The 11,212-nt window shown below is 48.1% G+C and overlaps 2 protein-coding genes across 8 annotated transcripts in view; both read left to right on the top strand.

The window, feature by feature from the left end:
* Positions 1-1,849, top strand: part of LOC109300519 (nuclear pore glycoprotein p62-like) — a 34,870-nt gene extending 33,021 nt beyond the window's left edge. For both annotated transcript variants that reach the window (XM_019521185.1, XM_019521184.1), the window contains exon 13: positions 1,625-1,849. In XM_019521185.1, the coding sequence (XP_019376730.1) occupies positions 1,625-1,716 (92 nt within the window). In that variant the 3' untranslated portion in view covers positions 1,717-1,849. The remainder of the gene's footprint in view (positions 1-1,624) is intronic.
* A 2,937-nt stretch (positions 1,850-4,786) lies between these two features.
* The window catches only part of RBM41 (RNA binding motif protein 41), a 9,781-nt gene continuing 3,355 nt past the window's right edge, over positions 4,787-11,212 (top strand). For all 6 annotated transcript variants that reach the window (XR_002098257.1, XR_002098256.1, XR_002098255.1 and 3 more), the window contains exons 1-5: positions 4,787-4,893; positions 6,826-6,942; positions 7,844-8,036; positions 8,895-9,099; positions 9,856-10,250. Coding sequence is in view for 3 of the 6 variants with exons in the window: in XM_019521182.1 (XP_019376727.1) it covers positions 4,886-4,893; positions 6,826-6,942; positions 7,844-8,036; positions 8,895-9,099; positions 9,856-10,250 (918 nt within the window). In the remaining 3 variants the exon portion in view is untranslated. The remainder of the gene's footprint in view (positions 4,894-6,825; positions 6,943-7,843; positions 8,037-8,894; positions 9,100-9,855; positions 10,251-11,212) is intronic.

Genomic DNA, 11,212 nt, shown 5'->3' with positions numbered 1-11,212 from the left:
AGCCTTAAAACATTATGGACAAACAAACTATCAGGTTTAAACTAAACTTAGGAAGAAGAATTGGATGGCTTGAATGAGGGGAAGCTTCTTACTGATCTCTTTGTTCACTGCTGAATGAAGTTAGAGTGACTTTCTAAACATGATTGGCTCTGATAATGGACTGATCAGAACAATTCACTTGTCACAGAGGTAAACATCTTAAGTGCAGTTATATGTGTGTCTGGTTTCTCATCTTCTCTTGCAAGTACCACAAATAATTTTATTAGGAGATGAATTAATAATGAACTGGGGCGGGGGGGGGTGCTGGGGAGGAGAATGGGGAGGCAGGTTCAGATGTGAGTAGGTATAGCTGGTGGTGGAGCACACTCCTGTGTAGAATATGGACAATTATATTTTAATTGGCCTAATTATCAATGCTTGAAAATATGGTGACTACATGTACTTCTAATACCTGTACTACTTCTGATCATGTGATCTGCAAGAGGAAAGCTCACTTGTACCCAGGAGAGCTTTTCTGGGGTTTTGTTTAATCCTGGAACAAACTCGGACTCCTTCAAAAATCAAGGAATTAATATGAACCTTTCTGCTTTCTATTCTAAACATAATGTGCATGTCTGCTGGCATTCAATTTAATTTATTTATAAAAATAAAGCAACCCCCACAATTTATTCTTTTACAAGACGGAACAAGGGAATAAAACATGTAGTACAGATTTTAGTCATCCTGCTTAATGTATTTTGGGGAAGAGTCTACTACCATATCCTAGACATTTGGTATAGAACTTAAATAGATCTAAAATATCTCCACGCTGTTACAGATCTATTGTGCAGCTTATGATAAAGAATAATTCTTCAGGAGTCACTTTAGCCTTTCACCAAGATTTTTCTCATTCAGTGTAATGCCTACAGTGTATGGAGCTGTTAATCATTTGCAGTTAGTGTTTTAGTTTATAACTTGCATGGTAGACCATCATTCAAAGCTGGTTATAGTTTATGATGGGAATGGAGTTATCTTTGCTTGAAAATAAAACTGCATTTATCCAATTCTGGTGCTGTTATAGCTGCTTATACTCAAGAGGGCTTTGGTGTTAGTTTAGTAAAACTGTAATTAAAAAAACCACAACTAGTTTAAAACAGGTGGCTCAACCTACACCATGGGCCAGGTCCAGCCCCTGGTCATCTGGCCTGCAGGGCTCCCCACAGGTCCAAAAATTTGGCAGCAGGGGAGCAATATCACTGCTGTATCACTGCTCCCCTGCTGCCAGATTCTGCCCCCTTGGGGAGTCCTACAGACCAGATATCTAGCACATGGAGTCATGCTTGGGCACGCAGGCTAGTGTGGGGCCCTGTGCTGGTGTGCAGGGGCAATGTGGGGAGCTATCCCAACATGCAGACTGGCCCTGCACCACTCATCAGCCTGCAGGGCCAAAAGACTGAGCACCACTCATTTAAATATACAGCAAATCTCTTCTTTCCACTCCACCCCCCTGCTTGTTTCTGAACCCTGTCTTAACCTTCAGTCTTCATTCTCTTTCTGGGACACTCTGATGCATACCTGTGCTTCCCAGAGCTGTATCTTGGGATGTTCATTTCTAGGTTGATCACCTGTGTGTCTTTGCCCACAGCCCTGCTCCAGAGGAAGGTGGAGGAGGTGACAAAGGTATGTGAAAGTCGCCGCAAGGAGCAGGAACGCAGTTTTCGGATCACTTTTGATTGAGCGATTCAAGAAAACTTCCCGCTGGAATATTCGTCTGATAATCATTATGTAAAAACTTGTGGGGGTTGGAGGGTCAGAGTGAATATTATGATACCATCTTGCTTTATTACAATAAAGTACTTTTCATTTCAAACCTCCAGTAGTTCATAGTATCTGTCTTAATGGATATCTCATTGAAATTTGCAGTATCTACACTCCAGTTCTATGTTCTTTGTACATACAGCCTGTGCATCTATTCTGTGTTTGCTGTTGTCACAAGATTTAAAATCTTTGAAGTCAAGTGACTGACCTTTTATATACTTATGTCAAATATCCCCTATTATACTCAATTCAAAAGAGTGGTGGGTTATCATCTTCCTGTAGGAACTATTCCAAAATGTGAGACAAAGGTAGGTGTGCTAATAACCCAATGTGTTCCTAAACTGGATATGCCATTCCTGAGGATTACCTTGATGTGTGTTATGGTTTTGGCTTCATATGCTTTTACCCCTGAAATGTGATGCCAAAAATGGGGTAAAATAGCACTATAGAAACGGTCATAACTAGTTATATCGGGGCAGGCAATTATTTCGGGCGGAGGGCCGCTTGATGAGTTTTGGCAAGCTGTCTAGGGCTGCACGGGTAGCCCTGCCCCTTTAGTTGCCCCACCCCCTGGCTGCCATCTTAGGACCGCAAGTCCTGAACCCTGACCTTTGCCACTGGAAGTCCCTCCCCTTGCACAACTTACCAGGTAGCAAGGGGATGTGACCCCCCTAACATCCTGCCCCAGCAGTGGGGTTTCAGGGGCATCAGACCTCCCTCGGAACTTTTCCCCCTACCCATGCCAGCTGGTCCCAAGGGGAGGAGGCTCCGCCACTGCTTCTGCTGGCTAGTACTGACCCAGTTGGGCTTGCTCGGTCCCCAGCAGCACCTGGGAAGCTGGCTTCAGCCACATGCTGCTCCGGATGGCACGCACCCAGCCAGGTCTGCACTAGCCAGGAAAAGCGGCATGCCGCTGAAGTTGGCTTCCCAGGTACTGCTGGGGATGGGAGGAGCCTGGCCGCATCTGTACTGGCCAGCAGAAGCAGTGGCAGAGCTGTGTGCCACCCGGGATGGAACAAGCCTGGCCGGAGCAGCAGTAGCTCAGCTGCTTTCCCCCTGCCTGCACGGGTCAGTCCTGAGCGGCACATGGCTCCGCTACGGCTTCTGGCTGGTGCTGACCCAGCCGGGCTCCTCCCATCCCCAGCAGCACGTGGGAAGCTGCTCTGGACTTCAGAAGTCCACTTCATCAACCTCCTGGATACTAAAAATCATGGGCTAAATACAGATATTGGATTTATGACCCATTTATAACCTGCCTGACAGCTGACTTCCCAGGTACTTCTCCACTATTTATCCCCCTCCCCACCCAGCCTCTCTCTCACTCATTGACCCCTCAGTCTACATTTTCACTGACTGCCTGTCTTTATATGCATACCAGCCCAGCCTCTGGCTTTTTTACTTTTCATTCCATCCAGGAAGAGCACACACCAACTGCTGAAACTTCCTTAGCCTGACAAAGGGTTTTTGAACCTAAAAGCCCGCTTAAAAATTGTTGTCCAACTATTTAAGTTGGTCTAATAAGATATCAGATTCACCCAAAGAACCTTGTCTGCCTATGTCCTTAGACCAACATGACTACAACTTGCATCCCTTTAAACTGATTATACAGATAGTGAAACTTGATCCTAATTTATATGGTAACTTGCTTACACTGAAGATGTATGAGACTTGCATCAAGACACAAATGCCATTTTCTTGCATAGTGGGTCCTGGAATAAGGTAGATACCTTAGTTTTGAAAGGCTGGATGAAGAAAAAAATGTTCCTTGTAGTAAGTAACTGAGTAGCAGCAGCTAGGGAGTTGAGCCTACTTATTTGTGGATGGTGTGGAGGCTTTATTTTCAGTTTCCCTTGGTAAGGAGCAGTAACTGCTCAGTTTTTTTGCATACAGCATGGACTCCAACTTCCTGCAGCTGGTTTTTTATGCCTGAAACTGGTAAATAGCAATAATGCTTCACAGGGAGAAACAGCTGAGCTTCATTGGGCTAGGAAAACTCAAGACTCCTAAAGCTGAGGCAACATCTAATTGTCAGCATTTAATTTACAACATCAAACACACTGAATGCATTTTGTTCCTCATCCATGCTTAGGGTATCTCTGTTGCACGTGGGAGCACTGCTGTAAAGCACTTGCATGCCCATATTCTGTATTGGAACAGCCTTGAAAGGGTGCTGATAAGCACCTCTGCCAGCTAAGAGGAGAGCATGCCTCCGGTGTTGCTCAATGCTAAGGTAGCTACATTGCTTCACTTAGTGCCTAAGTCGGTGGTCTCCACACACCCCAGGGGGTGCGCAAGACAATCCATTGGGGTATGGGAAGAAAATATTAGAACTATTTATATTTATTTTTTATCCAAAAAAAATAAGAAAGAAATTAAGCTTTACTAATATTTAATATACAGATTGACACTGGCACCTTCACACGGTCCGTATGTCAGATGGTCACGTGTCACGTTTGGTACATGAGTAGTACATGTATATAATTTATAAATAAAGAAATATACGTATACTGGGGCTACGTGCTCAAAAGTTGTTTACTGATAGGGATGTGTGATCAAAAAAGTTTGGAGACCATTGATCTCAGTTACAGTAATGTGGTAGGTGGACAAGGGGAAGACTGTCATCTCACCAACACTTTTGGTAAGGCACCTACACCCCAGGGCAGAGCTGGCTTGGGTTCTTAGCTGCTAAGCACACCGACAGATGACAATGGGAACAGCGGCTGGCTCCAAGCCTGTTACCCGACTGCTCTTTTCAAACCGGGCTTGTGGGGGAGGGTGGAATTTAAGTCGTAACTGAAACGACTTTCCAAGGACAAGTGAGGGCCGAGCCGCCGGGAGCTTGAAAGGGATGGGGGGCTTGGTCCCAAGGGAGCGTCGGCTTGCGGAAGACGGAGCCGAGCCTGCGATCGCGGCCCTGCAGCGCCCCCTCAGCTGCGTGTCCTGAGTCCGCTCGGGCGGGGCGGGGCGGTGGCGAGGCCCGCCTACCCCCTCCCCACCCGCTCCCCAAGGCGCTTCGCTGCGGTAGCGCTCGGCGCTTCCTGCCATTGGGCAGCACGGCGGGGCGGGCTCCGCACTACTACCGGCGGCCATGCGGAGGTGAGCGTGCCTTCCGGGGGGGGGGTTTGCGCGGCCCCTCGCTCCCAGGCCTTGGGGCGTGGAGAAGGGCTGCTGGAGCGCCCGGCCCCGGCCCAGCAGGAGTGGAGTACGGGGGGTAGACAGGTCCCGCCCTGGCGCGGGGACGAAGCTTACCCTCCAGCGGCCTGGCCCTGAGCTGCCGCCTCCTCTGGACCTGTGCACGGGCCGGTGGAGCCAACCCAGGCCCAGCGCTCGCTCCGCGTGGTGCCTGCCCCATCGGGCCGTGACACACATCCCATGGATAGGTGTTTGGGTAGGGACCAGCCCGCCTCGGGCAGCGGCTGCACTAGGTCCCTCCAGCCCCACTTCTCTGGGAGTCTGTGATGCCCGCTGCGGATGGGCTGGGCCCAGTGTGAGGTGCTACGTGTGGGTCTGCTCCAGAGCCGGGGTAGCACAGCAGGCCAGATAACGGGGCTCCACGGGCCAGATTTGGAGGACTGGGCATATATTTGACAGCCCTGGCCTAACAGAGTTGCACCCACTCCAGAGTGAGTTTGGGCTGTGTTGGCAAGGGGGTTGGCCAGGGTGGGATACACAGACAAGGCCCAGCATTCACCCGAGCTGTCTGGTCCCTGTCTTTGGATGCCCTGTCAGATGCTGCTACCCCAAGTCCTGAGCCATTTTGAAATGCTGCTGATGTGGTGATAAGGACTTGCCAGTCTCTCCTGCCTGCAAGCTCTCCAGGAAGAGTTCTTAGCAGTTGCTTTTCAGTACCAAGGTTCAGGCTCATTGTTACTGATGAAGCCAATGAAAAGCTTTTTTAAAATCTCCATGTTAACACAAAGCAGCTTGGTCTAAGTGGGCTCCTCTTGCCAGCATTTCTCTATAGTTAAACAGAATCAAAGCTTTCTTTTAGGATCCAAGGACAAACTTTCCAGCTCTGGTTGTGAAGAAAGCTGTCCTGTTACAGAGCTGTTTGCCTATATGTTGCTAGTGCATGGTTGTGTGACTGAGTTAGGAGAACATAGGAAGTTCCATATCAGGTCAAAGCAGAGGCACATCTAGCCCAGTATTTATCTTGCAGTAGCAGAGTGGTTGCGAAGTAGAAGAGTATTTATGCAGGGCTCTTCCAGAGTGATCCATCCCCTGCCCTTCCTGCCCTACAGTTTCTGGGAGAGGCCTAGGAAGTCCTCTTTTTGAGGTTGCATGCCCAAACAACCATGTTTGATTCTCACCGATGGACAGCCTAAACCAGTCTTAAGCACAGTGTGAGCTAACTCAATAGTCACAACAAAGTATGACTGTTGATAATGATTTAGAAAGCTGGCATTGCTAATTATTTTGCTCTTCCCCATGTGAGCTGAATCATCCAGTGCCTCCTACAAATATAGCTGGAGCTTGAGACTAAAGTCACATGTTCCTTCCTAGCCCCATTCTTATCTCTTTGTGTGAACACATAGAATCAAAGGGTCATAAATAGTAAATGCTAATTTCCTTCTTTACTCTGTAGAAAGTAACCTACATGGAACAAGACATGCCTTAGAAAGGCAGAAAAGAACATGGCTTCATGTTGTGTTTCTTTTTACAGAAAGTCACTGGAAGCTAAGCAGGATCCATTTCTTAAAATAGGTCTTCTGGAAATAGAAATAAAAATAAAAACTTGCATTTGAATGAAAAATATACTCTTGGGATATCTCTTTTTCTTTCTTTTTTTTTGGAAAAATAGTCTCAGATCTCTGCAACGTTTTGCTTGGTATTAGTGGGAGCTCCATGGTTCAGGTTGGTCTGTTTCATCGTGTTCTTCAGAGCCCATGTGCAGTGTCAGGTTGTCTTCTTAATGTCCTAATAAAGGATAGGGCAATCAGTGTGCTACAAAGAGTACACTGGTGTATTAGGGAGTGAAGCCTCTTTTGTATTCTGCTGACCACCTCCGCATTGGTTTTGATTCCCCAGGGTCAACAGCTGTCTGTCCGCTGATGATGTCCTCCTGGAGGATTTGGAGACGGAAGGAGAGAGGCAGCTGAAGAGCCTCCTTCACCATCAGCTTGACACCACTGTCTCCATTGAACAGTAAGTATTGAACCGGCTGGCAAAATACAAAAGAAGACAGAAGACATAGGCTACTGCTGCTGGCACAAGGGTACCAGTGAATCGAGGATGCTCAGATTACAGAGGATGGAAGCAAAGCATCATGCTAATGGTGAGGGCATAGTGGTGCAGCTTAATTTCTAACAGAAATAATTAGGGACTTTTCACAGCAGGAGCTGCTTTTGCAGCATCTCACTCGGGCAGTGAGCTTGGGAGTGTGGTTGTTGCTCCCAGCATTCTCCAAGTGCAAACCCAAGGTGCAGTTAGATTTTTCAGCTGCTGGTGACAGGTCAGTGGTGCTCAAAGTTCCAGCCCTGTGGGCAGGATGAATGGTGCGGGGTTGGTATTTGGGGTTGATTTTGGGGTGTAGTCTGGCATGCTGACCCGGCCCCACATGCTGGATCCAGCCCAGCATGCTGGTCTGACCACATGCATGAGATTTGCTCTGGAGTGAACCCTGGCTCTCGGGCTGTCTAGCATGGTAGGCCATGTCATCTGCCCACAGGGCTCTCCATGTGTCCAGAAATGTGGCAGCACGGGAGAGGCAATTAACACAGCCACCACTCTCCCACTGCCACATTTTCAGACTTGTGGAGGGACCCATAGATGAATGGCATGGCCTCACTGGCTGGAAGTTGAACACCACTGACATAGACAGTATTTCATACTCCAAGGCTTCCTGCAGTCAGACAGTATCTAGTAGGAGAATAGGGAGTGTGTCTAGATTTGATGATAGCACCTGCAGAAGCACAACTTCTTAACTGTGTTTATTGGGCTGCTCCTAGGCAGTGCGTGTCCAAGCTATCCAGGCCAGCATCCTGTCTCGTGAGTTTCTTTTCCAAGGTGCAAGGAATTTTTGCTTTGTTGTTGCTTTGGTTCACAGGTGCAAATCCAAGCGACGATGTTTTGCCCCTGCAGCTTTCTACAAGCCCTTTGGAGAGGAGGCGGCAGGTGCTCTAACTTTATCACAGTTCCAGGCACTGCAGGAGAATGACAAAGAAACAGCTTCTCTCCGGGAACTGGGGCTCTCAGACTCAGAGATCCTACTATGGAAGAACCAGGCTTCAGCAGAGAAGGTGAGGAAAGAGCTGTACTGGCAGGGGCAGGGACTCAGGGGTGAAAGCCATCTGGGGCTTACTGGGGCCTAGCACCCAAGCACTGCTGAGCACGCTAACAATAACCAGTAACACTGCAGTTTTTGAGGTGTCTTAAGTACTGCCAAGGAACAACTGCTGCATGGGATCAATCATCCATACAGCCATGTTCACAAAAAAAGTGGAGAACAGGAGCAGAGCCTGGATTTACCTAGTTAAAGGAACTAAGGACTTAAAGGACTTTTGGAAGTGTGATATGGTTCTTTTGAGCAAATCACTGATTTATCTCCTGCCCTGGTCCAATTCCAGTCCTAGGTAATTGAGATGACACTTGATGCGGTGAATCTTAAACACTCCATCTCAGGATCCAAAAAGGAGTCCCAATCCTCTTCCCACTTCAAGAAGCTAAGGATTGGCTACTGATACTGGGGGTTGACATCCAGTAGAGATAGAAGCTTCATATAGACGTGAGGTGGTGATGCAAAGACTCTTTTGACAGGGAAGTGTAAAAATGAAGTCCAACCCAGGATTTTTAAAAAATAAGCTATCAAACATAGGAAACTTGGGATTATGAAGACAAGAAAGAAAGCAGCAAAGCAAACGAACCAGAAGATCAGGAGAGAATGAGCTGCTTACCCCCCTCTCACATAAAGATTCTGGGTTCCTGTCTTCCTGCATCAGAGTGTTCACTCAGTGAGGATAGAAGCTCTCTAGACACAACTCTCTGGTTGGGGACAACCACTGGTGCTGAAATGATGTGGAGTCTGAATTCTAGCATTGCCCTGCTACAAGTGCGTGGGGTGGGCATTCTATCTAAGCACAGTCACTGCTCTGTTTCAGGGCTCTGGTTTGGGGGCAGCCCCCGAGGCCATGCAGCATCGGCTGCAGGCCATCCAGGAGAAGATCACAGAACGCCAGCACATCCTCTCCCTGCCACAGAGATTTGCTGGCAGCAAACAGCTGAGCCGGCGGGAGATGGAGATTGAGAATGCACTCTTCCAGGGGACAGACCGTCATTCCTTCCTGAGGGCACTCTATCACCAAGGTACGTGAGCTCCCCTGGCCTCCTTAGCAGGCTAGGAGTGACTCATTGGGCACCCGAGTTTGCAGGAGTTGGCATTCCTAGAAATGCATATCTGGGACAGCCACAGGTGTTTCTTCCTTGCCTGTTCCCTCTGGTGAAATCATTCAGTTCCTGCAGCATAGAAGGCATTCTTTCCTCTTGCCAAGGGCTTTTTGTGTGAACAAAACCCTTCAAGGGTGGGCTCTCCAAACAGTTTAACATATGAGCAATAGGTCTCATTAAGAAATGCCTTCCCTGGAAGATCAAGTGCTGCTCTATTAATACTCTCTGAATCTCACTGTGGTGGCAGAGGATAACTTGGAGGCAGACCTCAGCCTGATACATTTAATAGCAGTATGTACACTCCATTTTACCATTAACTATTGATATTATTGGAGTGCCCAGAGACTTCATTTAGAATTAGGGCTGCTAGGCCATGTTCATGTACTTACTAAGAGGCAGTCCTTGCCCCAAATTGCTGGCAATCTGAAGAGGAACAAATGTCGGAGGAATATGGAAGAACATAGAGGGGAAGTGACTTACCTAGGGTCACCTACCCAGGTCAGGCAATGGAGCCCTGGTCTCTTGAATCCCAGTCCTGTGCACTTCTTCCTGCTTAAGGCTGAATGGAGTTGCCCAAATAAGCATTTCCCTGCCCTTGGGACCAAAGTTCCAACTCTTTGCTTCCCTGTGATATACATAATTGTTCTTTCACTGTGTTTCTTTACTGTGGATCAGATGAAGCTCAGAAGAGGCTGGCAAGTGAGAAGGACCCAATGGGTAACTTGGAGACTGTTTATCAAGAGATGCTAAGCAAGCAGTTACCTGAAGAATGCCCATCTGTAAAGGGTGATCCATGCTGGCCTTGCTCCCTGGCCCTAACTGGACCTGTGAATAAAGAAACAAGGCTACTTTCCAATCAGGAAAAGAAGATAGAACATGATGGAGATCCCAGCCTCCCTGCACCAAATCCTGTGGAATCTGAAGCCCAACAGCCCACCCCAAGCCCCATGGCTATAAAGGAGTGTGTGGATTTCATTCCAGAAGAGGAGATCCAGAAGAACCGTCTCTCAGAGGAAGAAATCCAGAACATTCCCCGGTTTGCCTCATACAGTCCAGGAAAGCCAAGCAAGGTACAGCAAAAGCCAACCTAGAGGTGATAATATACGGTATGATATTTTTCCTGGCTACTGTTGGACCATGGTGTCATGAATCTATTCCTGCTTGTTAATGACTGAAGACATCACCTGGAGAGGACATACTCTCCCCTCCCCCCAAAAGTAGGTACAGTGGAGTCGCATCATATGCACATTTAACTTACGCGAATTCATCATATGCGTATGCCCCGGAGTGCTGATTGTGTGGATTCAGCCTGCAGCTGCCCCCTGCAGCGCTGTGCATGGGGCCAAGCAGCTACATTGGGAGCAGCCCTGCTGGGAAGCTGTGCATGCTGATGGGGCAGGAGTTTGGTGCAGGCTGCCCTGGGTGGGAAGGAGGGACTGTACCACTGGATGGGGGAGGGAGCGAACTGTACCACTGGGCAAGCCCAAGGGTAATTTTGACTATATGCTGTTTTCGCCTTATGCGCCGACTTTAGAACCTAACCCCAGTGTAAGATAAGACTCCACTGTAGTTTCTTTCCTCTGCTGTGGGAAAAGAAGAGATCTTTGAACGAGAAGATTCCCCTGTGTAAAGACTACAGGGGTATTCAATGGTCAGCCCTGCTCCAATACCAGTCCCAGGTTGGGGTGGAAGATCTGGCTCTGAGACTTAGTCCAATAAAGTGTTGCCTCTGTACCTAGTCCTGAACAGTCTAAGTGCTTGACTCATACTGCCAACTGTGTTTAAACCATGTTTAACAGGCAACAAGAGCTTTTGATATAAATAACCAGAGCTGACAGCTCCTTGCTAGAGGTGCAGCAATACATTGGTCCCATACTAGATCAGCACCAATATAAGGAAAATTGACAGAATTGGCTGGGAGGGAGTTTGGAGGGGGGGTGGGCTACAGCAAATTTTGGGGTGGCTGCACCCCCCCCTCTTCCGCAGCCCTGCTCCCAGCAATGCCACCCCGAGTGCAGCCCGACTCCCCCCC

Source organism: Gavialis gangeticus, unplaced genomic scaffold (assembly GCF_001723915.1).
Source record: "Gavialis gangeticus isolate Ggan-Ray unplaced genomic scaffold, GavGan_comp1, whole genome shotgun sequence".
Lineage (NCBI taxonomy): Eukaryota > Metazoa > Chordata > Crocodylia > Gavialidae > Gavialis > Gavialis gangeticus.
This window is presented reverse-complemented; position numbering and strand designations above follow the sequence as displayed.